The sequence below is a fragment of the Nyctibius grandis genome, chromosome 11 (genome assembly GCF_013368605.1).
Source record: "Nyctibius grandis isolate bNycGra1 chromosome 11, bNycGra1.pri, whole genome shotgun sequence".
Taxonomy (NCBI): Eukaryota; Metazoa; Chordata; class Aves; order Nyctibiiformes; family Nyctibiidae; genus Nyctibius; species Nyctibius grandis.
In genome coordinates this window covers 4,299,934-4,325,918 of record NC_090668.1, presented here as the reverse complement: position 1 = coordinate 4,325,918, position 25,985 = coordinate 4,299,934, and the positions used below count along the sequence as shown (strand labels likewise).

General features: G+C 51.3%; 1 protein-coding gene and 2 non-coding genes across 4 annotated transcripts; 2 read left to right on the top strand and 1 right to left on the bottom strand.

Annotated features, from left to right (window-relative positions):
• The first annotated feature begins 3,979 nt into the window (after positions 1–3,979).
• On the top strand, positions 3,980–17,029 carry LOC137668513 (mitotic-spindle organizing protein 2B-like). Of its 2 annotated transcripts, XM_068410086.1 has the most exons (4): positions 3,980–4,129; positions 4,204–4,349; positions 15,544–15,640; positions 16,754–16,844. In XM_068410086.1, the coding sequence occupies exons 1-4, from the start codon at positions 3,984–3,986 to the stop codon at positions 16,761–16,763; spliced, it is 399 nt and encodes a 132-aa protein (XP_068266187.1). In that variant the 5' UTR covers positions 3,980–3,983; the 3' UTR covers positions 16,764–16,844. The 2 variants fall into 2 exon arrangements, with proteins under 2 accessions (XP_068266187.1, XP_068266186.1); XM_068410085.1 differs by lacking the exon at positions 15,544–15,640 and having other exon boundaries at positions 16,754–17,029.
• Positions 17,030–23,137: 6,108 nt separating this feature from the next.
• TRNAM-CAU (transfer RNA methionine (anticodon CAU)) lies at positions 23,138–23,209 on the top strand. Its single transcript has one exon. It is a non-coding gene; the product is annotated as a tRNA-Met (tRNA).
• Positions 23,210–23,403: 194 nt separating this feature from the next.
• Positions 23,404–23,477, bottom strand: TRNAI-AAU (transfer RNA isoleucine (anticodon AAU)). Its single transcript has one exon. It is a non-coding gene; the product is annotated as a tRNA-Ile (tRNA).
• Between the last annotated feature and the right edge of the window lie 2,508 nt (positions 23,478–25,985).

The following is a 25,985-nucleotide window of genomic DNA, read 5'->3' as shown; positions in this document are numbered from 1 at the left end:
GCGGGCACATCGCAGCGGTGCTTTCTGCATGTGTGCAAGGCACTATCATCGTGTCCCCATGTCTGAGCAACCCCCAACTCTAGCTGGTAATTTATGGCAAAGACTGCGGGCTCTGTGCTGCACCTAATTCACTTTTCCTTCTGCATATGCAGGCTGTCCAAGCCTCCTCTGCCCCCATCTGCTCTGCCTCTCTCATAACGGCATCTTACAAGGCCTGAGATGCAGCCTGGCACCACCATCCTGGGCTGTCCTGGCTCATGTCCCACTCTGGAATCCATGGGCTGTGTGGTGACAAGGTGTTAAGATCCTGCCAGAGGTACTGGAGGGTACCTGGTGGGCAGCAAGAGCCAGTGTCCTGCTGGATGCCATTTAAGCCAGAGTCCCAGGTGCTCCTCAGACTGCAGCTCCAATAACTGAGGTCTTCTCAGGGCATGTTTATGGGATCCCAATGACTTCCTCTACTGACCTGTTGGCTTAGGAGAGCCAAAGGGGAAAACTGGGATATCAGAGACCCCAGAAATGCTTCAGAGGGCAGAAGGGACTATGCAGTCCAGAGAAGAGTGTTGTCACTCGAAGAAGTTGCAGAATGTGCCCACCCAGGCCTACACCAAGAAAGGCAAGGAAGGCATGACCCACAGCCATGGCCTACTTCAGCCTGTGAAGGAAGCATGGGAGAGGCAGGGTCTCCCATCCCTTGCCCTGGGAAGGTCTCCAGCCCTGTTTGTGATCTTGGTGACCAGAGCATGGAGGGAGAGCTGACAGCTGGAGCTGGCTGGGGCTGGGAAGGAGGAGGTACAAGCTGAGACTTCTCCAGTTTGTTGTAGGGAAGGTGGTTCCTGGTTTTCTTCTTTCCCAGAGAGGGACTGAGCTAAAAAGCATCTTGCCCTTTTCTGCTGTGACTTGTAGCTGAGCTCCCAGGTGCCACAGGCTGGTGAGAGTGGTCCAGGTGGGACCAGGAAGAGCTGGAGAGTGCATCACCCAGCTGGTGAGGGCTCTTGCCCTTGCATTTGACTTCCAGCCAGTCCCAAAGGAAGCAGCACACCACACACCAGAGCAGGCAGGAGAGCAAGCACAGGGATGTTGCCCGGTCCCCTCTGCACCTCAGACCCGGCACTGCCCTGCTCGGCTGAGGGTCCCTCTGAAAGTCCATCATTCAGGGTGACCGCAGCCTTTGTGGCTCTGGCACTGCCGGCCCTGCAGACAGCACGGTAATTCGTGCTGGCAGCAGCTGCTGCCGTTATCACCACCATGATAATTGTCCCTGCTGGGCTGGTCCCGCTCAGGGCCGTTAGCAGCGAGATCCCTCTTTTATCATCGAACATCTCATTCCCGTCTTGGCAGCTGCAGTAAATGTCTGTCTGTTAGCGAGGCCGAACGCCCGGCAGGACGCAAGGTCGGGTCGCCCTGTGGCGGGTGATGATTTTGACACGCTCGCAGGTTGCTCGGGGTGTGGAGCGGGAGCATCTCTCTCCCATGGCTTGATGCAGGGATGCGACAGGGTCTCTGGCGATGGTGCTGGGAGCGGGGACACCCCTGTACCACTTCCCCCCCAGCTCTGCTATCCACTCAGCAGCGCAGCGGGTCTGCCCGTGGTCCCTGCGTGTGGCAGGATGGGGGGAGTGGGGACAAACAATTCCTCCCTGACAGCGGAGGCTCATTTCCATTTAGATAGAGGAATTTCAATCTCAGCTTGACATCTCCTCGCCACCGTGCAACTCAAGACCCAAATTTCCAATTTTCTTCCCCGCGCAGTGCCAGATGCTCTCTGCTGGCTTGGGGACTGAAGCGCATTAGAGATGCTGCAGCTCGGCAGAGGCAGTCAGGTATGTGAACATGGATGGTGATCTGTGTGTAGCTCAATGGGACAGGTGGCACATGTGGCTTTTCCCCACCCAAATTTGCTGCACTGCCTGCGGCCCAAATCGCTCCCATTGCCTCTCATTAGCCTCCTTCCCCACCCCTGTCCAGGGACAGGAGATTAAAACCAGCACCCAGAGCTGGCCTCCGCGATACAGGATCTGAATCATTTGGGGGACAGAGGATGGTCACACAAGGAGAAGTCACCCAGATGACCAGGGCAATGAGGACAACCAGCTATTTCTGTCTTCCAGTGGGAAAAATGCAAGAAGAAATCCAGCAAGGGGGTGGGGGTGGTCTTGTTTGCAGCCTACATCAGGTACATGTTCAACTGCCCACAGTTAGGTGGATACAGGGAAGCTCATGATCTTTGACGTGGCCTCCCCCACGACACGCTTAGCATGTCTGTTCATGTAGGAATCACAGAATCATTTTGGTTGGAAAGGACCTTTAAGATCAGCAAGTCCAAATGTTAGCCTAACACTGCCAAGCCCACCACTAAACCATGTCCCTCAGCACCACATCTACACAGCTTTTAAATTCCTCCAGGGATGGTGACTCTACCACTGCCCTGGGCAGCCTGTTCCAATGCTTGACAATCCTTTTGGTGAAGAAATTGTTCCCGATCTCCAATCTAAACCTCCCCTGGTGCAACTTGAGGCCATTTCCTGTCATCCCATCACTTGTTACCTGGGAGAAGAGACTGACACCCGCCTCGCTACAACCTCCTTTCAGGTAGCTGTAGAGAGCAATAAGGTCTCCCCTCAGCCTCCTTTTCTCCAGGCTAAACACTCCCAGTTCCCTCAGCTGCTCCTCATCACACTTGTGCTCCAGACCCTTCACCACCTTCGTTGCCCTTCTCTGGACTCTCTCCAGCACCTTAATGTCTTTCTTGTAGTGAGGGGCCCAATGGCAGTTTTGCTCAGCCAAAAATGGGACAGCTTGTGGAAAAGAAGCTGGAGAGGGTTGGGGGGTGGGGAGCCACAACCTCATGGGTGATGCCCTCCAGTTTGGAGGTCTGGGCCAGGTGTCCACCAGCAATGAAGAAAGCCTTGAGAAAGGATGTTGGCGAAACTACACTGAGAGGTAAGGGAGGCCACTGAGAGGCTCCTTCCGGCGAGCTGAGGGCACGTCCCAGAGCAGAAGGCACGTAAGCTTGGAAGGACCTGGGAATTCTGGTGGACAACAAGTTCCCCATGAGCCAATAATGTGCCCTTGGGGTCAGGAAGGCCAATGGTGTCCTCGGGTGCGTGAGGAAGAGTATGGGCAGCAGGGCGAGGGAGGTTCTCCTCCCTCTCTACACTGCCCTGGTGAGGCCACACCTGGAGTAACTGTGTCCAATTCTGGGCCCCCAGTTCGAGAAAGACAAGGAACTACTGGAGAGAGTCCAGCGGAGGGGTACGAAGATGGTCAGAGGGCTGAAGCATCTCTTACGAGGAGAGGCTGAGGGAGCTGGGGCTGTTCAGCTGGAGAAGAGCAGACTGAGGGGAGATCTTATCAATGCTTACAAATACCTTAGGGGTGGGTGTCAAGGGGATGGGGCCAGACTCTTCTCAGTGGTGCCCAGCGACAGGACAAGGGGCAACGGGCACAAACTGAAACATGGGAAGTTCCATCTGAATATGAGGAAAAACTTCTTTACTTTGAGGGTGCCAGAGCCCTGGCACAGGCTGCCCAGGGAGGGTGGGGAGTCTCCTTCTCTGGAGATATTCAAACCCACCTGGACATGACCCTGTGCAACGTGCTCTGGGTGACCCTGCTTGGGCAGGGGGTTGGACTGGATGATCTCCAGAGGTCCCTTCCAACCCCAACCAGGCTGTGAGTCCGTGAGCAAGGCAGCCCACCGTGAATTTGAAGGGCGACCAGGGGAAGGCAGCCAGCCATCACCGTGAGCGCTGCTTCACGGGCCCGGGGGGCAGCGCAGGAGCCCCGGGGGCAGCGGGAGGCTGAGGGTGGCAGAGGCCCGGGGGGCCCCGCCGAGCACCTCCCCACGGCCGGGCAGGGCCTCGGCGGCGGCTGGAGCGCGGCCGCCACCTGCCGGGCCCGCGCGGGCGGAGCGGAGCGGAGCGGGGCCGGGCCGGGCCCAGGCCCTGCAGCCGCAGGGGGGCGGGGCGGGAGGCGCCGCCATGTCGGAGGCGGCAGCGGCGGGGATGGCGGCGGCGGCGATGGCGGAGGCGCGGCTGCGGCGCAAGCAGCTGCTGAGCGCGGAGGAGGCGGAGCTGTTCGAGCTGGCGCAGGCGGCGGGCAGCGGGCTGGACCCGGAGGTGTTCCGGTGAGCGGCGGGGGTGGCACCGGTGCCGCCGGAGCCCCCGGTGCCGGTGTCCCCGCTGACGGGTGTCCCCGCAGGGTGCTGCTGGACCTGCTGCGCATGAACGTGGCGCCGCTCGCCGTCTTCCAGGTGCTCAAGTCCATGTGTGCCGGGCAGCGGCTGCCGCCGGGACCCGAGGGCGGACCCGCCGCGGCGCCGGCGCCGCTCCCCGCCGACACCCGAGGTAGGCAGCGGGCAGGGGCGGGCGGGGAGCGGCGGCGGCGGGCGCTAATCCCCGTGTCTCCCCGCGCAGAGCCCCCCGAGGACGGCCGGCCCCCCGCGCCGCTCCCCCCCGCCTCCGCCCTGCGGCCGCCGCGGCTCGGCGCCCGCCCGCCGCTCTGCCGGGCCTCCCCCGCCGGCTGCCCGCTGCCCCGCGGCCTCCCCGCGCCTCCCGCCGGCCGCGCCGCTCGCCCCGCCGCGGGGAGGGGGCCGCGGGCCGGGCGGCTGGGCCCGAGGAGGGGCTCGGCCGGGCCCCGGGGGGCCCGCTCGGTGTGAGCCGCGGGGCCGGGCCCGGCGGGGTTTCGCGGGGGGGTCCTGTGGAGAGGGAGCCCCGTCAGCCCCGGGGCGGGCCGGGCTGCTGCACCTCCTACCTGCTGCCCGCAGCCTTTTTTTTCTTAATTTTTATTGTTTTTAGGCAGCGTAGGGGGCCGGGTGTGGGGGTGCGGTGCAGCATGTCTTGGGGGTTGCTGCAGTCACTGGTGCTGGGTTTCTCAGTGGAGCCCAGCGACAGGACAAGGGGCAACGGGCACAAATGAAACACGGGAAGTTCCATCTGAATATGAGGAAAAACTTCTTTACTTTGAGGGTGCCAGAGCCCTGGCACAGGCTGCCCAGGGAGGGTGGGGAGTCTCCTTCTCTGGAGATATTCAAACCCCCGCTGGACACGACCCTGTAAAACATACTCTGGGTGACCCTGCTTTGGCAGGGGGTTGGACTGGGTGATCTCCAGAGGTCCCTTCCAACCCCAACCATCCTGTGATTCTGTGTTTTGTAACCTCCTGGCTCTGCCCTCCAAGCTTTTAACAACAAAAAAAAAATCCTTAATACACAATATTACAGAATGCTGCTTTGCTTATATCTAACTTAAAGTTTCTGGCACATTAGGGATCCCCGGAAAATGAGGGGAGCTGCAGTGATTCCTCTACTCCATCCCTCTATGCCATGGTGGCTTCTGCCCTCAACCAGCAGTTTCCATGCCTGGGCAGGTGGTATTTAGGTGGGAACCTGAAATGGGAGGGTGTGTGGGAATGTCAGCTAAAATAGCGACTGCTTTTGAATGTAATTATCTTTGTTATCACTCTAGTGTCGGTGGACAGTAACAAATGTAGCCCTGAAGCTGTGCCATATATATATATATATATATATTATTCTGTTTTATTTTTTTCTAAACCAGTTCTAATAAAACTCTTATTTACTCCCTGAACTTCCTGAAGTGACTTTTGGCTGGTAGCTTGCAACCTCTGTGGATTACTTCCAAAAGGTTTAAAAAGAGGTAACTAAAGTCTGCTGTCACTAAGCTTGAATTCACTGTGAAATTCAGAATTCCTTTCTCTTGTGCTCAAAAATATACCAGAAAGGGGCAATGGCCAAAACAGCAAGGTTTTGTGATCATTGTGGTTGCCAAGGGCAAAACTGCACCCCGAAAGCTTGGCTTGTCCCATGCCTCAGCGCTGCCATGCCAGTGATGTGGGTGCGGGAGCCTGGAAATGGCCGAGGTCAAGTCGAATTGTGGTGTCGTGTCCTGTTCTCCCTTCCTCTCTCTGTTTCAGGGTGAAAACTCTGTTGGAGCTGATGAGTCTGTGTTGACCCATGATGAATTTTGAGGCAAAACTTGAAAAGTGACTGTCAGGAAGGACTGTGTTGGGAACACAGAGAATGGGGCAAGAAAGAAAAGCTTTGTCAGCGTAGGTAACCGGGGCGGGGTGGGGGGAAAGTAAGGTTTCCCTGTCGTGACAGCATGCTACCCCTTAGTCTAGTCTAACTGCTGAGACTGCCCTGGTCCTAGGGGATGTTTATTTTCATGGCTGTGCTTGCAAGTCTGGTGGTAAGTCGTGTAGAAAGTGAACTTGAAAGGCAAGAATGGTTTGACCAACGATAATCAGTCAGTTTTAGGGTAAGGGCGATTATGCCACAGTCCGAGGCACCTTTACAATAGCAGAGCCTGCTGCTTCTGGTGTGGATTTCCACATGGCAAGTGGGTGAGAATCACCTCGTTGGGCAGCTGAGGGTGGCTGCACAGAGACTCTGAGGCAGTTTGCTAAAGCCCAAGTGGGAATTGGAGTGTGCAGACAAAGTGTCTGTGACTTCACTGTGAATGGGTTCCCCTTTCTCAAGAGATGCTCTTGGTTAAGAATTTCCTGCAGAGAAGTTGGTTGTGGTAAAGAGAGCTGCCTCACGGGTGATAGAGAAGTGACTCTAAATATGCACAGAGGAAAAAGACTACTTTGTCCTGAGCACAATGAGAGGTGCAGCACTTGGATATTTTAAGTAAGCAGTGATGTGTTATTCCAGTACCACGTTGAGAGGAAACATCTGAAAAGAGCAGTGATTTTGAACAAAAGATGCTGTTAAATTGTGCTTTCTTCTTCTCCTCCTTTGTTGGTGCTTCAGGTGTGATGGGCCACTCAAACTATGGAGGAACTTTGGTAAGGTTTTTGTTCCCGTCTGTCTATTTATCTACATTAGTTTTTCTTCTCTCATGTATGCTGTTTCTGTGACAGTTCCTGTAAAAAAGATTTTTCTAGCACTGGGCCACTGCCATGGGCTGGTTTTGGCTAGTAGCAGGCCAGCTCACGTTTGAAGTGGTCAGATGGCAACTTGTTTGTCAATCAGCATTAGATTCCTCAAGAGGAAAAGGTGGAAACCCTAAGGTGGAGTTGATATGCCCTTAACCGTTGCCTCCTACCAGCTTGAGGTGCTGCAGGCACAATAGAGAGGCTGTGAGTTTCCAGGAATGTGTGTCTGTCCTGGGGGCTTAATTTGGCTGTGCCTGCATCAATCCAAGGTACTCATTCTGCATCTTAAGCAGAGCGTCTCCTGGTCCAGGGCGGTGCCCGAGTCAGATTGCAGTCCTAGTGTCTCCGGCCAGGCTTTCCTCTTCATGGTTTCCCTTTAAAGTCCACAAGCTGGTACCCTGGAGCGCACTGTGACAAGCCCTCGGAACCGAGGGTGAAGTGTAGTGAAGTTCAGAGAAAGATGCCACTAGCTCTGTGCTGCTCGTGGTAAATGTTCACAGTATGAGTTTGGCCTTCCCTGTCTCCTGTTGCTGCTTTATTTCACATCGCTGCTTTATTTCACAAGGCTAATATACGTCTCGAGGGCAGGGTGATGCACTGAGATCACCGGATCATACGCAGCTTACTGAGACAGGAGGGTCGTACCCATCAAGCCACAGTTTCACTGCAGACATGGTAAAACATTAAAAGCTGAACTTGGATTTGCTTTCTTTGTGAGCTGGTGCTCAGTAGTGATGACAGAGGGGGCACTTTGGCCTTCTCTCTTTCACCACACTCAGTCCTGACCAAATTCTGGTGGGCAGCACTTGCATGCTTTGCCAGAAGGTTTGGTCTTCCCAACTATGTCAAGGTTTTTTGTTTTCTGGAAGCTTGTGTTGTATTAGAGCCATATCTCACTTTGAATGAAAACTTCTCTTTTCAGTTTCTTGTCAGCCTGACTGACCCTGCTGTCACCCAGCACCCAGTGATGTTAGACAGCAGCCAGTTCCTTTGTGAATCAAATCACCATTGCAAAACTTACTCTCTCAGAAAATTCTTTGGGCAGAACTTAAGCTCAGCGGCAGCTTATCACAGCCTTAGTCCTGCATCTCAATTCATGGAAATTAGTAATGATCTAAAGCAGAAATGGGCCATCAGTGCCAGCCTCGTCCGTGTTTTACTGGACCACCTTAGGCTGAATTAGGATTTGAACTATCTGTAGCTCAAGTCGGGAGCTTCTTTTACTGTAGCCCTTGGGGGAAAGTGTGTTGCTGAAATAAAGATCCCATTAAAATCAGCATATCTTCAGCAGAGTAATTTTCTCTCCTTAAATTGGGGAAACAACCAGCTAGGTCAAATTGAGGAATCACTCCTCATTCACTGAGCTTTCTAGTTCTGGGCACAGTCTGAGTCCATCATTCAGGAGCTGGGTAAGTGTTAATAGGGTGACTGGGGGTGTGATCTGGGCTGGAGCTGTTCTGCGGGAGCGTTTGGCTTGCCTTGCCTCCTTTCCCTTTAGGAGCTGCTGCAGGGAGGGGGAACCAAAGCTGTATCTGCTGCTGGCCCTGCCATCTCTTGTTGGAAAATGTTGCTTCCGTTTAAGAAGAGGATGGTGCGGCTTCCATGCAGGACCAGGCATTTGGAGATGGGAGATGCCTCCTCTGCATAGCTGGGACTTGCGTGTGCTGATAAAGCCAGAGCTCCTTGCACTCATGCAAAGAACAGCGATTGTCCTACATAAGCTTTGCCAAGCTGCTTCTCACAGTGTCCTTCAGCTCTGCGTATCTGCTCCTTCTCCTGTGCTTCCTCCTTTGTCAGAAGACAGACAAACTGGCTGAAGTAATCCAGGTCTCACTAAAGATAAGCCAAGATGGCTCTGCTGTTTTATCAGTAACGATGAGATATCAGCTTAGGCTTCTTAGCCCATCGTAGTGCAGGGAGGTTTTTTTAAAGCAACTAAAAAAAGACTGTTACAGCATTGAACAGCAGTGTTGGGAGGGGGGTGCTCCCTGGTAGTTATTTCAACTTTTTTACAGCTAAAGCAACAGCAAGTCTAATATAAACAACTTTATTTTGTGTTTTACCTTTGCGTAATATGCCACATAAAATATGCCATTTTCTCACATATTATTTCCGTGCTTTCTTTTCCCATCAGCTAACCCTCAAGCCCGTGGTGGTTTCCCTGCAGTTTTCTACCTCTCTGTTGACGTGCATAGTCAGTGCCCTGCTCTGTTTTCCAGGCTGATGAATATTCTTTGATGCTTCTCTCACTCTTTGTGCTCCAGTTGTTTTTTCCACATTCCCCACTTCCCCAGCCCAAGTGTCTTCCATCAAGTTATTTCCTAAAGCTTTGCCCCAGCTAATTTCTCATACTAAATATGTTGTTAACATGAACTTTTCAAAATCTTGTGGACCTCTCGCCTGGTCTGTGGATTTTAAGGCTGCAAGGAGCCATTGCAGGATGCTTTCCTACCCTGTGAAACTCCACATCGCATGTAGGTGCCTGTTGGAAATGCCACTGAGCCCACCACCAGCCATGGGCTCGGTGAAGGGTCCACGGGGTGTGTTTTTCTTGTCTGTGTGGAAAAATATGCTTTTGAGAATCGTAAGTCCTTTTCTGCCCCTCCAATTTGTAACTGCTTTCTTCCTGTGTAAGTACTTAGATATGATCAAAGTCTATTCTAAGTGTCACTGTTTAATTATTTCCTAAATATCCCTCTCTCTACTGTGCAGCTTGTTGCCAACTTTGTCCGCTCTGTGTGTTCCTCTTGCCATCCTTGTGTTTTGTAGCCTTCCCTATTCATCCCTTTTTCTCACTTCTTATTTCCTGCACTTCCTATTGTCTGTGTTTAGCTGTGCTCAGCCTTTTGGAACCACAACTGTTGCTGCAAGGACCCACAGTCACTGGCATCGCTCTTGGCTGATGCTAGCTGGCCACGCTCGCTGCTTTGCATTCCTCTTACACTCACCCTCCACTTACTCAGCTTTGCATTATCTCGGGGTTCATCTTGATGCATCATTTGTAACGCAGACTCCTGTATTAAGGAGATAAGGTAGCTGACAAGGATAGTGCTATGTGGAGCCCTGATACGGTGGTGGAGGGAATCTCCCCAGAGATACTAAGGATTTCTCTTAAATCCATTTAATCTGGTTTTTATACATCATACAGTGAATTTTCCTGTTGGTTTATACTGGCTATTATGCTTTAGTTGTAGATTAAATATATCCATGGGATCTAACTGATAGCAATGTGTTGTTAATCCTGCCATGCACCTGTAAATATTGTACTCGGACACTTTGTGGTCTGTATGTCGAAAAAAATCTGTAGAATGATCTATAGGTAACTTATAGGACTAACTAAAGGACTAATACAGTCCCGATCACGGTTTTCTTACTTAGTTGCTTCACTCATACTATTTTTTTTCAGTACTTCATCAATACCACTCCAAAAGTGGATTTCCTAAATTCACCAAAGAGCAGTTAGGTTGCCTTTCAGATCTTTCCATTCATAGACCTTGTTCATCGTGTGGTACAGAAATTATGGTAAAGTATTTTCTGGATTGCAGGTGCTGATGTCAGTTATTTTACAACTGATGAAAAAAATTCTCAGCTGTACTGTGCTTTCTTGGATGGTTGAAGGTCCCTTGGTTAAAAGTTCCAGCTCCTTTCCTCTCCCAGGAGGTTATAACAAATTTTGATACTCCCAAAATGCAGATGATAGGGAGTGAAGTAGTCTCACTACTTCAGCAGAAACAGCAGACAGACAGCTTTTATTTTTTTTCTCTGAGCCCAGGAATAACTTGCAAGAAGTCTGGGCTTGAATGCTCAAAACCTGACGTGGACCTAGTCCTAAAGGAGTTTGTGGCTTCATTCTTCCAGAGAAAATATATTTTGCTCTTAGTAATGCACTTTGAAAAGTGAAGTTGAGAAATACTTGTCGTTTTATTGCATCTTCACCTTTTGAATGGTGAAAAAGCTGTATTGGAGGCTGTGGTGCAATGTGCGCTACTGTTATTGTGGGAAGGAATCTGTTAAAGCCTTCTTCCTGTCTGAGTAACTTTTTTAAGAGGAAAAAAAGTATTATCTGAGAGGCACAGGCTTCTTCCATGCTCTTTTTAAGTGTGCTGTGTTCTTTGCAGTGCTGTGTGTACGGTTGGGAGCCTGATGCAAACTTGCCAAATGATTTAGCTACGAGTATGTGGCTGTGCCCTTTGGAGCAGCTGGTGGCCTTTGAAGAGGCCGGCAGTTCAAGAGGAAGCACTGTGTGCCAGTGCATTCCCTGAAGGTATCCCTTCAGGTAGTTGCAGTCTACAACTACCTGAAGGGAGGTTGTAGTGAAGTGGGAGTCGGCCTCTTTTCCCAGGCAACTAGCGATAGGACAAGAGGACACAGCCTCAAGCTTGGCCAGGGGAGGTTCAGGTTGGACATGAGGAAGCATTTCTTCTCAGCAAGGGTCATTAGCCATTGGAAGGGGCTGCCCAGGGAGGTGGTGGAGTCACCATCTCTGGAGGTGTTTAAGAAAAGCCTGGACATGGCACTTAGTGCCATGGTCTAGTTGACATGGTGGTGTCAGGGCAATGGTTGGACTCGATGATCCCAAAGGTCTCTTCCAACCTGGTTGATTCTGTGATTCTGGGATCCCTTCAGTAGCCTGGGTGGTTCTGTGTAATGTTTTTGTTGCCCAAGAGTGGGATCTTCTACCCGGTATGCAAGCCAATACGTACAGGGTCGAGGTATTCCCTTTGTTGTAGACTAGTACAAAGCTGGGAGCTAGGTGGTATTCCACAAAAAGCTATCTCAACCTGAATACAAAATCATCACAAATTTATAGAGAACAAATTATCATGTTTTCTCAGTACACTTTCTTACTGGTGCTATTTAAGTTCTCTCTTTCTCTGACTGCAGTACCTTTTCCTCGCTTCGATTTCAAGTGATCACTACCCAGGAAAACATTGCATGTACCCTTTTGGAAGAGGGGGCAGCGGGTCTGCTCCTTCCTTTTGAGTCTCCATCTCCCCCTGCCACTTATGACTTTACCCTACTTGTCTTTTCTTGCATGTCTTCTGGCAATCCTCCAGTTATCAGTTCCCTTCGAAGACCAGGTGTTCCCTTCTTGTCCCCTAGACCTAGAATAAGTAATTGTTCCTGGACAATATGCAACTACTCATTCTTGACAGTTTTACGTTAGTAAATTAAGTGATGCTCAATCAGTAACCAAACTAACCTGTTCTTGTATTTGATTAATTGCGTGGGTTTAGTAAAGCATAAGATTAATAAAATTTTCTCATGAGGAGATGACATTTTTACATATACTGTAGATGTGATGGACGTGGATGTACAAGTTGATGCAGATGGATGGCTAAAAGCAGGTCTCAGGTGGCATTTGCAGCGCTGTCAACGTGAGCAGGTAGAAGAGAGGACTGGCGATCTCTGGCCAGTGTAGGTGTCTCCTGTCACGCTTCCCCCGCAGAAGGTTTGCAGCTTTACCTGAGGCTTCCTCTCTGCTGAGTATTTGAGCTAAGCACTGCACTGGGATAATTTTTTTTAGTATGTCTTTTTAGACTGATTTTTCATGTGTTTTTTTTCTTTTTCATGCTCTGCAAGGCAAGAACTGACAGGAAAGGGATTTAGAGGAATACTGTAAATGCCGGACTTGTCATGTGTGGCTTTGTGGCAAAGTAATGAGATGTGAGTTAGTGAGTGACAACTAGTTCATTCTTTCCCCTCAACCAACCAAATAAACACTTGGAAAATCTTATAAATATAGATTGAATAGAGCTGTCTGAGAAAAATGAGGGACTCTTCTCCATCTTCTCTTTCTATAATCTGTGTGAAAGAGAAGAGGAGGAAATGAGACTATTCCAGGTGTGGTGGTGAAAACCAGTAAAATGAGGAGCAACCAGAAACAGGAGGATTTGTAGGGAAGAGGCTGGTGTGTTTCATGCTGATCAGTGGGTGGGAGAGGAGCTGCCGTGGCTCTGCTGAGCAGCCTTGAAGGGAGCCATGGCTCAAAAGAGCAGGAGAGATGAGTGAAAACCTTGTCTTTGGTAAACCAGACGCTTCATGGGTGGTTAAGTTGGCAGCCTCCCAAGGTAACATAGATAGTAGAGTAAGGGAGAATCCATCCATCATGTAGATGAGAATGAAGGAGTATTTCAGGGAGTTGCCTTGGAAAAGGACTGTCCCACTGATCAGGCTAATGCAGACCTCTGCTCTGGGAGGGGGGAATTGCTCTGTACCACCTTCAGACATCTCATTTAGAGGCTTCTTACCTGTTGTATTAAACTGAGATGTTTGAGCACCTAAGGAGGCTTGTCAGTGTCTTGAATAGGGTCTAGGACTTTGTTAATGTACGCTTGCTTTTGTAGTGGTATCTAGTGATGCAGTTGAATACCTAACTTAGTGTGAAGAAACGGGCTTGCTGGAGAAGAGAGGAAGGTATAAGTTCTGAGCAGGTGATTTGTGGGCCTGTGTAGGTCTCCACTTATTCTGTGTTCTCTTCTTTCTCCAAATCCTTCTTTTCAGATAAGTGTTTGCAAGAGAATACATGGTCTTAAATAATAAGCCTCTGCTCGATGCATTCTTAAGGTCTTTGTTAACTACTTCGGAAAGTGCATTTGAAAACCATCCTATTTTTTCCTCTTCCTCTGTTCCAAAACAATTCAGCTGGATTTGTTGAGACATATTTTGTCAGTCTTACCTGTCTGCATTACTCTGTCTTCTCGGGGAGGCTGCTTTAGCAGGCTTGATGTTTTGACTCTGGAGAGAGCCCAGTGTGTCTATTAGCTGTTAAGGATATGGCAGCAGCTTTGAAGACCTGAGAACCTGCCAGTTTGTGTTGCAGAAGAGGACTACTTGCGATACTTCTGGAGGGATGTGAGCAAGACTGCAGGTCAAACTTGGCAGTCTGGCAAAGGATTGAGTATAACGAGCCACAGTCACGTACTGGGCCTGCCTTGGAGGGTAAAGTCTAGCTGTGTCTGAGATTTTTCCACGGTCAGGAGGTGGTGAGATTTGAAGCGAGTCCCGTCGCTGTGCGCATTTCTGGTGGTTGGGCAGAAGGTGTGTCTTTAGTCCTCTGGGTAACACACAGTGATTGCAAAAAGGAGGGACTTGCAAAGAGCAAGTGGTGGTTTTATTCACACCTAAAACTGTGTCTTTGCTTGTCTAGAAAGGCCAGCTAGTTCACTGTGCCCAGTGTAAGCCCTACGGTGAGAAAGGAACAGGAGCAGGATTTTGGAGAACATAAAAGTACTCTCGCGGTTGCTCTAGCCCATAGTCATGGCCAATATGCACTACGGGAGCTATTTTGAGATTGTTGCAGCCTTGATATCCCTGACTGTGTTACAAATAAAAGTACCAATAGCAGTTATTTATTTATTTATGTATTTATTTACCAGCGGGAGGGAAATTTGTAGTCCCTCTTACTGCTCAGAGGCAGGAAAGAATCCCCTGGGGAAAGCAGTAGGTTGAAGTAGAGAGGAAACTGAAATAGAAGAGCTTTAGATTTCCTGAATCCTGAAAGCATATTTGGGGTTGGGGTTCGTTTCCTAAATCTGATCAGTCTTCACCTGTTGTTTTTATACAGGAGGAGCTAGCAGTCAGAGGTGGGTAGAGCACACTTCTGCCACCTCTTGCGTGCATATACTATTCTTCTCAAACTGTGTCTGGCTTTCGAGGAGCCAGAAATGTAGCTGCTTCTTTTGGAGTCATCTTTGGGGAGGGAGGTCTTTGATTAGGCTTGACTCTTGCATCCGTAACTGTTTGGGCTGCAGTTGTTCTACGACAGCCAGGCACATCCAGCACGAGGACATCTTGTGTCACCAAGGAAAGTATCTGTGGAATCCGTCTGCTGGTCTGCAGCACTTGAATTACAGAGAGTTTGTGTTTGTTCAGCGTCTTTCGTGCTTTGTGTTCATTGACCCTGTTTGATAGCGTTTTAACGGGCAGAAGTGCACAAACCATGCCCATCCTTGCACGCTTCTTGACTGGTTCGTGGATCTAGATAGGACGCTTCCAAAAATACAGTTGTTTTTCATGCTGTTGAAGTAACTGGTTTGTTTTACTGTGATTTTGAGGCTAAGAGGATGGAGGGCATGTGCTTTGTCTGAGCACAGCTTCTCTTCCATAAGGTGATTCTTCCCAAGTCATTTCAGCTAGGTCAGAAGATCAAGGGCCTGACTCCCAGTAGCGCTTAATGGTACGGTTGTTTTCTGTGTGCACCTGGTTAGAGTTGTGCACAGGTTGAGGACCTGCACTCTTACCAGATATACATGTGAGAAAGGAGAGGGCATTCACCTATGGAGATGTCCTGGATTGCTGAAAGCATCATGGCGAACTATAATGCTTTTTGTCCCTGCCAATTTTTCTCTCAAATGCTGTGAGATCAGGTATTGCCTTTGTGGAATTTGTTTTCATGGACAATACTTGCATTAGTGAAACTGCTTGAAGTGCTTGAGCTACAAAGAAAGATCGTGAGGCTGGTTGGCTGGCTTGGGCTGATGACTGCTGGCAGATCATGAGTGTGGTTTACAGTAATAGATTTTTTTTTTTTTAAGAGCACCTGACGTGGCTGGGATAAGTGAATAAATATCCCACCAATCTGCCACCCTAGTCTGTCAGATTTTACAGATATGAAGGGGCCACATACTCTTTATTTGGAAGTTCTCAGGTTGTCTTTCTGGTGCTGCAAGGTGTTAACTTGTGCTGTTGACGCGAGTCCTGTTCTCAGGCAGCTGCTCCAAGGAGACAGGACGGTTTGGTAAGTAAAACAGGCATATCTTCAGTCTAGTGCATGGATGATCCAAGATGATGATTTCCAAACCATGCCCATGGAGACTCCAATGTGTGGAGTAGCTGTTGGTATTCTGAAAGTTGCTCTGACAACGATTATAAAATGTCACTCTTCATTTTAGTTGCATGCATGTAGTACAGTAGCTACAGCTCACTGTGTTCCTGTGTTTTGTTTCCTCCTTGCTATTATTAACTTGTTATGATGCTTCTTGGAGCTTGCTGTCTTTAGTAAAAGCTGTGACCCTTTTGCCTCATGTTTCTTTTATTTTTATTATCTTTCCTAATGCGAGCACTGCTTCTCATCTGAAGTAGCTCTCTCCAGTGCCAGGAAAAGTCATCCGCCCTCGCTTATCCCCTCCTGTCATTTGTTTGCAGCACACCTTCACCTGTCACTCTCTCTTCTGGCTGAACCCAACAGAGTGGGCTGTGTGCCCCTTGCCTCCCTCAGCTTCTCCCTTTCTACCCATTGCTTCTCCCTGCTGTTGCATTGCATTTTAGAGATGGTCAGTTGTGCCTACAGAAAGATAACCTTACCTTCTGAACGCAGTAAGGAAATCTGTGAGTAGGTCCTGCGTAGGAGTCTGAGCTCCTGGAAACCCCAGAAAATGATAGGAAATCCAAACTTGGTCATCAAGACACAGAAGTGACATGAAGAGAAGGGTTTCTGATCTGATAATGTGGCTGCAGGCGTCAGAAACTGGTGGACGCTGGCACATCGGTTCACTTATCCCAGCCTTGAGGTGTTAGATGCTCTTCATGTTCTTCTCCAAGTGCTGTTTGCAGTGCTGGTGTTCCTGTGCCAAAGAAAAGCAAGTGTTTAAAGGACAAAGTGGCTGGTTACTTTGTACATTAAACCTGATGAAAATTGACAGTGCTCCTAGTGCAACTCGTTTTGGTTTTGTGGCCCTGATACCCGTTGAGCTGAATTCTCAAATCCGCTTTCTGTGTTGGATGCTGGATACATTTGCGACGCTTAATGCGGTTTTGCCTTTTGCATGACTTCTTGAGGAACGCTTGCAGCTTAGATGCTGTGTGGGTGGGGTTGGGACTTGAAAATTCATGTGTGTGTTTGTTTATTCAGGGAGAAATAAAACCAGTTCTGCTGTCGGCGGGACCCAGGTTCTTGCAGAAAGGAGCAGCCGGGAAGGATCTGCCCAGAGGATGCCTCGGCAACCGAGTGCGAGCCGGCTGCAGAAAGCAGGAGCTTCTGGAAAGAACAGTGGAGGAGGCAACAGCACCTAAACGAGGCCTTGAAGCGGACGTATTTTGATGCTTTGCAATGTATATAAACCGTGCTTGTTAAAACCACTTGTGTTGTGTGTGTTCACCTGACAAACATGATTTGTAATACATGGAACAGAGCTGTCGTTTCTTATTTCCAAAACTTCCTTTGACAGCGCAGACTACTAGGGGTTACCTGAAGGCACCGGGGACAAAGGAAGAGGTGTGAAGCCTAGAATAGTGCTCAAGTTGCGCCAGGGAGGTCATGACTGATCTTACAAGCCAGTGCTTCTTGCTGCCTCCTTCTCTAAAATCCATTTTGATATGTTCACGCTTGTTGTAACAGCAGAAGGTCTGGTTGGCTGAATTAGGAGGTGGATAGTGCTGAGGCAGGTCATGTATGAGTATCACTGAGCCCTGCAGGGATGGTGGCTTGCACTGGAACCCTGACTGTCTGGTGGGGGTGTGTGCTTGTGCCTTTAACTGGTGGTTGCCCTGTTCCCTTCATGTGTGTGCTTACGTGGGTTTTAGCACCTTAATCTGAAAACCACTTTGACCTATCCCGTAGCATAATCACACAACGCTTAGTCCTTCCAATGATGCTAATGTGATTATTCATGTATGAAGTGTTAGCGAACCCTTTGCCTAATGAGCCAGGTTAAATGAGGAGATTATGCCGGATAAGGGAGAGAACAGCTTCATCGCTTAGTGTAAGACACATGAAGTAGCTAAAACAGGTGAGTGGATTTGTTAGAGCTTAAGCATGGCCGTTCATCGTTCCAGAGCGTATCCAGGCAGTGGAGTGCCTGCTGTAGCCTTGATAGCTCAGGAGCTGCTGGTGAAATCCATTTTCCTAATTAGGAGAAAGTGCCTTCATGCTTTGTGGGGAAACGTAGATGATGTTTCCTAAGCTCAAGGAGATCTCGTGAACCTGGTTCAACAGGTGCTAAAATCTCTTCCTGACCAGGAGGAAAAAATACTGGAGAGATGAATACTCTTTTGCACAAGTTCTTGTGCAGAATATTAACGGTGCTCAGATAATCCTACCTTATAGATTCCTCTTGAACAATATTGTAGATTATCTTACTTCTTTTTGCCATCCCCTCTGAGTACGCCTAAGGCTGTTGTTACTTAAGGAAGATGGTGTGTTCACAGTACGTGGCAGTCTGGAGGGTCTGCTCCAGTGTGGGCTCTCCATGGACTGCAGTTCCTTCAGGGAATACCCACTTGCTCTGGCAGGGGCCCCTGTGGGTATCTGCTGCACTGTGGTCCTCTCCACAGGCTGCAGGGGACAACCTGCTCCGTCATGGTGTCCTCCACGGGCTGCAGGGGAATCTGCTTCAGCGCCAGGAGTACCTCCTGCCACTCTGCTCCGCCCTTGGTGTTGGTGGGATTGTTTCTTGGATATTTTCTTTCATCACTCTGGGCAGTGTTTTCCCCTTTCTTAAATGTGCTTTTACAGAGGTGCCACCAGCTTTGGTGATTGCTCAGCTGAGGCCACCCCTGCAGCACCCCCCCCTTGCCATGTAAACCCAATACACCCATCTGTGGAGATGAGAATTTTTCAAGGGTGAGAGTTAGAAATGGGAGTCAAGTAGTTCACAGCTTGCAGTGGCACACCTTGAAGCTCTGCTGTAGGAAAGGCATTCAAATGTGATAGAGCTGCTTTTTCTTGGGTTTGCAAGGTCTGGGTATCTCCTGCTCTGATCTTGTAAGAAAGTGCACCTACTCCCCCACATCTCCCCCCACAAAAAAACCCATAGCCCAAAGCCCAAACTATACCACACCAACTGGGAAGCTGCAAGTTGAATTTGGTGGTGAAAAAGGGCAGCTGAAGGGCTGTGTTTTCTCTTAGAAGAATCATTATTGGTGCTCTTTGTCCCTAGACCAGGGGTGAGCAGACTTGAGATGCGATTGAAACCTCCTTGGTGCAGTATATTGACCTTTCTTGAGCATAAAGAGTACCTAACAAAAACGGTTCTTGTCTGTGTGTTCACTGTCTCCGTCTTTCACTAGTTTCATACCTGCATTTCTTTTATTTATGCCTCTGCAGCTTGGGATACCTCCTACGTTGTACCTACCCACTTGTCTCCAAGCCCCTACCACATCCTCCTGAGATCACCTGCACACTCCTCAAGCTGCAGATGAGTGTTTCTTCTTTCCTGATGTCCAGTTTTCCTGGGCAGGCTGTTCTGGTCTCCTTTGCCTACTGCATAGCTGAACAGAAGTCCTCAGTACATGCTTTTATATCCTGGTCCTTCAAACCATCTGCAGCAGGTGAGGCACCCCTGGAGCTGGTGTTGCTTTGGAGCTTTTGGAGCACCTTGATCTAAGGGGTTCTCCTCTGTGCTCTTTTGTCCAACCTGGCCACTTTCTGTGGTGTGATAACTGGCTTGGTGGATGATGTAAAACAGTGGAAATAATTCTCCTTGACTTCAGGAAGACTTTCAGTCTCCCTGAGTCTCCCAGAGTGACCCCGTGGCCTCACTGAGGAGGTAAGCCTGGATGGGTGGACTACAGGATGAATGGAAAATCGGCTGAGCTGCATCTCAGTTGAGAGCGCAGCTAACCGATGCAGAAGGGTGCAAAGAAGGGGACTTCATTTTGGTTCAGACCAGCCTAAATGTTCTCAGGTGTGATGGTGACACACCAGAGGGCACATTCTCCAGCAGCTGTTGCAGTAGCTGTCCCTGCCAGGGCAGAAGCTTCAACTCAGACGGTGTTTTGGATGGTGGATGAAGCCCTGCAGTCCCAGGCTGCTGGGAGTGCCTGGGGCCTCTGCCTGAGGCTGGCTGGTCTTCTTTCCTGCTTGGGGATGCGGTGTTGAAGACCTGTGTTACTAAGTGGAGGAGTTACAGGTGGAAGTCTGCAGGCTAAGGAACATGAGAGAGCATGAGAAAGAGGTAGACAGGACCTTCTCAGACCCTGCACTTCAAGATCCCTGGACCTCAGCTGCAGGGGGGCGACAAGCAGAGTCTGTCCCTAGCAGATCATAAGAGGAAACTATGAGGAAGGCAAGGGCTGGAAGCTGGTGACTTGGGGCACCAAGAGGAAGGCTCTTGCTCTACCTGAAGGCTTGCAGCAGTGGAACAGGTTCACTGTCCTCAAAGGTGAGGAGGAGGTGGGTGTGCTTTCAAATTAACTGTCTGGGCTAACTGACCCTAACCATATGCAAGACCACCAGGAGGACTTCATATGGGTGACTCCTTGCTGCAGGGTACGACTTGGCTTGTTCTCTAGAGGAGTGTGCTGCTTTCTGGAGGCCCAGATCTGGGGTGGTGTGGAGAGACTGCCAAAGCTTGTCTGACCCTCTGACTATCGCCCATGGCTGTTCTTCCATGTGGGCACCAGTGATACTCCCAAGGGCAACCTGGAGAGCATCAAACATGATTACAGAGCTTGGGGAGGCCGTAGTCAAGGGTATAGGAGTGGTGGACAGGGCTGACAAGCAAAGGGTCTGGAGTGAGGTGAACAAAAAGGAACACAAAATCAGCAAAATGGGGCTTAAGCAGGGTCATCTTCATCTACAAGGCACCACTATGGAGAAATTCCCCAAACCATTTCTGGGCTATCAGCATGTTGGGCTGCCTCCAACATGCCCGTATGCTAATGCACACAGCATGGGGAATAAAGACAAGGAACTGGAGATCTGTGTGCAGCCTTGTTGGGAGCGTGGAGACGTGGGATGGCTTGCATGACTGAATTGTTGTGGTGGAGGGACACAGGCTCTTTAGGAGGGACAGGCTGGGAAGACGAGGAGGGGGAGTTGTCCTTTATGTGAGGCAGCAGCTGAAGTGCCTGGAGCTCTGCCTGGGAATGGGTGAGCAGCCAACAGAGAGCTTATGGGTCGGGACTAAAGAGCAGAGCAGTATGGGATGTTGTAGTGGATGTCTGCTGTAGGCCACCTGACCAGGAAGAAGAAATGGATGAGGCTGCCTACAAACAGCTGGAGACGACCTCACATTCACAGACCCTGGTCCTCATGGGCGACTTCAACCACCCTGATATGTGCTGGTAGGACAACACAGCAGGGCATAAGCAATCCAGGAGGATCATGGAGAGCGCTGATGGCAACTTCCTGACCCAAGTGACGGGGGAGCCAATGAGGAGAGGTGGCTGCTGGACCTCGTGCTCACCGTCAAGGAAGGGCTCGCTAGGGATGTGAAGGTCAAAGGCAGCCTTGGCTGAAGTGACCATGATATGGTGGAGTTCAAGGTCCTGAGGGGAGGTAGACGGGCAAAAATCAGGATCACAACACTGAACTTCAGGAGAGCAGACTTTGACCTTTTTAGGAATCTGCTTGAAGCAGTCCCATGGGATAAGGCCCTGGAGGGAAGAGGTGTCCAAGAAAGGAGCTTGATATGCAAGGATCACCTCCAAGCTCAGGAGCAGTCCATGCTGATGACCCAGAGCTGCATGCCATGCCTGAGCTCCGGCTGCATCCCTGACACCTCTCCCTTACCACCACATCCATGTGTCTGATCCCCAAGCCCATGTCTGACCCCTTTCACAACGTCATCCTCGTTTCCTCCAGGCCCTGCAAAGCTGCAGGTGCCCCTGTAGGGCTGCAGCGAGGTGCAGCAGCTGGGGCCTGGCTGGGGTGCAGCACCTTGGGGCAGGGACCATCCACCATGGCACCTCAGCCTCAGGGTCCTGGCGTACCAGGGGCCGAGGGGGTGCCAGCCCTGGCAGTGCTGGGGGCTGTGGGTCCCCCGAGGCTGGTGCAAGGGGCACTCTGGAAGAGACAGGACAGGATGTAGGATGGGATGGGAGGTGGCAGGGTGAGTCAGAGCTGTCATGGCTGGCATGGAGAGGAGCAAGAGATGCCAGGGCTGGTAGGGGCAGGGGCTAACGCTGGTCTTTCCTGCCTAGTTCCCTCCCAAAACTGCTGCAGTTGGGGGAGACGGAGGGATCAGACCTGGCATGTTGCAGAAAGAACGGGTGTGTTGGGAAGGAGATCTGTCGTTGGGCCTCTGTGGGGTGGCCTTTGCAGGACATCCTCCATGGGCTCATCCCTTGGGGCTGGTGGATGCAGACAGGCTTCTCCGCAGGAGCATCCCCCAGGGCTGGGATGCAGGCAGGACCCCCACCACCCCATGGGACAACATTAGGTTATGTGATTAAAGGCTCTTCTCCACGAACAACGAGGAGCAGAGGAACAACGAGAGGTGAAGGAACCCTGGGAACCTCCACAGCGCCAGTGAGCCCCTGACCTGGCTGCTTCCAAGGCTGTCCATGGGCCGGGAGGTGGCACCCATCACAGTGGTCAACAAGGGCATCTCTCCAGATCACCTCTTGGACTGAGGAGGGTGACTGCCTAGGGGTGGGGGACACATTATGGGATGCAGAGGAAGAGCAGTTTGAGATTGTACAGGACTTATTATGGGATGTTCAGGAGGAAGAACCAAAGCTGGGGGAAAGGAGGGATAAAGGTGGTTTGGGGAACCACGAATGTGGGAAAATAGAGGGATAAGGATATGAAAGGGGCTGTGTAGCATCTATCTACCTACCTACGTACCTACCAACGTGGGGGGTATGTGTGTACGCGCCTCCTGGGGGTACACGCTCAGCCTCGCTGCTGGCTGAAGCTGGGGACCAGGAGCCCCGGCAGCCTCGGCCATGTTGGGCTGCTGGATTTGGTGGCACTGAGCCAAACATCACACTGGTGTTACGTGAAGGATACTGGTACAGGCTCGCAGGGACACTGCTAGCAGTGTCTGTAGCTGATGGCATACGCTGGTTTTAATGATGAACATTTATTACGGGCAAAAATTAAGGAGAGAGAGAGAGAGACAGCGTGGGGTAAGGGAAACCTCTCCCAAGAGGCCAGCTGGCATGAGGACCAGTGAGCTCCCAGATGAGCAGCAACCTCGGTCTCCCCTCCAGCGCAGCAAGCTGCGATGGTGATGATGGTGATGATGTATTTTGTGCATTCCGCTCGATCTCATTCGTGACACTATTAGGATGCTTAATCAGGTGCACGTCTTGCACGCTGACCGGTCACTGACTTTCTGTGCAAAGCTCTTTTCTTTGACAATCCTCCACTGTTTAAACGTGTGCTGTTGGCTGCGGCGTGGTTTGTCCTCGAATACGAAAGAAAACCTGCAAAAGAAGGGGTGGGGAGGGAGTAAAGGGTGAAGCTCCCCCGGGGCTGGGGGTGAGGGCAGGACCCCCTCAGGGACGTCACCAACGGCAGCCAGGGAGGACCCTTGATATAGCCAGTGCGGGGGCACGTCTGCCATAGAGCAGAGTGGCGCAGCGGAAGCGTGCTGGGCCCATAACCCAGAGGTCGATGGATCGAAACCATCCTCTGCTAACCATTTTTTCCGCCCCCCACCCAGGTTTTTTTTTGCCTCCGGGTTTATTTTCTTAATTTTTAGCCTGCCTTCCTGCACACCCCGAGTTGGGCGGCTCCGGCGAAGGGCCCTGCGTGTCTCTGCGCGATCGCTGCCCGGTGCTGGGCGAGACAAAACGGAGGGATAAAAAAAAAAAATAAGGAAAGGTCAGGCTTGGCCCGTACGGGGATCGAACCCGCGACCTTGGCGTTATTAGCACCACGCTCTAACCGACTGAGCTAACCGGCCGCCTCGTATAAACATTTTCCGCGCCCCCCCCAACTGCCCTCCGGTTCCCCGCACGGGGGATTTGGGGGCCGCCTGCGCGAAAAGGGTTGGGGCGGGGGGCAATAAACAAAGCATTTAGCAGAGGATGGTTTCGATCCATCGACTTCTGGGTTATGGGCCCAGCACGCTTCCGCTGCGCCACTCTGCTGCCCCCGTGGGGCAACTCCGTGTACATGTCCCCATCCATCCTCCCCGCCCCGGCCCTGGGGGGTGCTCCCGTGGGGGGCCCTGCCCACACCCCGGCCCTGGGGGGTGCTCCCGTGGGGGGCCCTGCCCTCACCCCGGCCCTGGGGGGTGCTCCCGTGGGGGGCCCTGCCCTCACCCCGGCCCTGGGGGGTGCTCCCGTGGGGGGCCCTGCCCACACCCCGGCCCTGGGGGGTGCTCCCGTGGGGGGCCCTGCCCGCACCCCGGCCCTGGGGGGTGCTCCCGTGGGGGGCCCTGCCCGCACCCCGGTCCTGGGGGGTGCTCCCGTGGGGGGCCCTGCCCGCACCCTGGTCCTGTGGGGCTGGGGGAGCGGTGATGGACGGTACCCTCATCCCAGCAGCACGCGCATCCCCTGCGAGGTGACGTTAACAGCCCTGCTGTCCCCCCCAGGCTTGGTGACTATGAACGGTGTGTGGCTGTCCCGTCTGCTCTAAGAGCTTTGACCTTCTCCTGGGGACTGCGGAGTCCCCCACCGTGTTGCTGAAAGCTGAACAGAGGAAAAAACCCGTCCAGGATCTTCTATTTTTTCAGCCAGCCCCACAGGAGCTGCCGTTCACCTGTTGGCTATAACAGCCTGTGCATCAGTTTTTGGGCAAACAGGCAAGTATCCTGTGGGGAATGTAAAAGAATGAAGGCGGGTACGGTTTTGCACAAGTTTCTCACAAATGTGGGGGCCTGGTTTGCAAAACTGCTGGCAGCTGGAAGATTTAAGTATTTTTGGAAAAAAAAAACAACCAAAAGAGAACATAAAGCCTGGGACCTGGGCTACTCGGCACATAACATACCTTGTACCCTCCTCAGATGGCGTCAGTGTATTCATACCAGCTCCATGGAGCAAGACTCGGGCACAAAAGGACACCCTGTCAGCGCTGCGATTTGGCTCCTTGTTTTGGAGGAGAAGCTGAGGCTGTCACAGAATCAACCAGGTTGGAAGAGCCCTCTGGGATCATCGAGTCCAACCATTGCCCTGACACCACCATGTCAACTAGACCATGGCACTAAGTGCCATGTCCAGGCTTTTCTTAAATCCCTTCAGAGATGATGACTCCACCACCTCCCTGGGCAGCCCCTTCCAATGGCTAATGACCCTTTCTGAGAAGAAATGCTTCCTCATGTCCAACCTGAACCTCCCCTGGTGAAGCTTGAGGCTGTGTCCTCTTGTCCTGTCGCTAGTAGCCCGGGAGAAGAGGCCGACTCCTACCCCACTACAACCTCCCTTCAGGTAGTTGTAGACTTGTTGTTACCCACATGCTTAGCTGGCACGGAGCCTGTTTGGCCTCGTGGTGGGTTCCTGGCAATGACTACCTGTCCTCCTCCCTCTTCACTCCCACAGCCCATTTCTAATGGTTGCAAGGAGGTGAGGTGGACTTCCTGGGGGTTGGTGTTATGTCACATCAGTGGTACACAGGTCTTTTGGCTAAGCCCTTTCCTCTTATTGTGTGCTGGGATGACAGTCCCCAAGAGTTGCTAACCCTATCAAGATGTTCCTGCCTTGTAGCACATCTCTGCTTCAGGCATCTTGTTGGGTTTTATTGATGGTCTTGACTGCTATCATCCAGTCAGTGGGGCACCAGCCAGACCTTGTGCTAGTGCCAAAGTCAGGCCTGTCACAAGCAACAGCTCTGTCCCCTGGTCCTTGTCTGCTTAAGCCACCTTGGTGTGCAGGACCTGCTAGGGCAATGGGACAAGCAACAGCAACACACTGTCTCACAAATGCTTTGTCTTGATAGTCCAAGGAGGTCACCCAAGCACCCAACAAGGACTTAATAGAGGTATTAGCTAGCGTAGCTCATGGGGCACTTGCTGCCTGTGTGGTGAGAGTCTGTACCTTGCCCTGTGGGGGTACTGAGGTGTGTACCGGGGCTATGCTCAGAGAGAAGGACCTCTCACATTTGAGCCATGTCTCAGTCCAAGAACTGGGCTGCTGCAGAAGGTGCAGGTGGCATAGAAGGACATACTTTTTGAACTTAAAGACAGTCAAGCAGTGGAGCAGGTCATGCAAGGAAGTTGTGCAGCCTCTGTCCTTGGAAGTTTCCAAGACCCAGCTGTATGATGTCCAGAATAAGGTGGTCTGACCCCAACAGTTGACCCTGCTTTGAGGATGAGGTGGGACTAGAGATTTCCAGGGGTCCCCTCACTCATCTCAGTGTTGTTCTGTCTCAAGAGCTGTGTCCACATGCTCTGCTCACCTGTGGCACCTGGGAAAACCTGCTTGCTCTTGCAGCCCTTGCCCATACCTTTGCCTTGGAACTGCAGTGCTTGCCC

Bases quoted from the DNA above. Each gene is read 5' to 3' on its own strand.
- LOC137668513 (XM_068410085.1), top strand. From the start codon at position 3,984: ATGTCGGAGGCGGCAGCGGCGGGGATGGCGGCGGCGGCGATGGCGGAG. The intron at 4,130-4,203 runs GTGAGCGGCGGG...GTGTCCCCGCAG, and splicing joins CTGGACCCGGAGGTGTTCCG to GGTGCTGCTGGACCTGCTGC. The intron at 4,350-16,753 runs GTAGGCAGCGGG...TTGTTTATTCAG, and splicing joins GCTCCCCGCCGACACCCGAG to GGAGAAATAAAACCAGTTCT.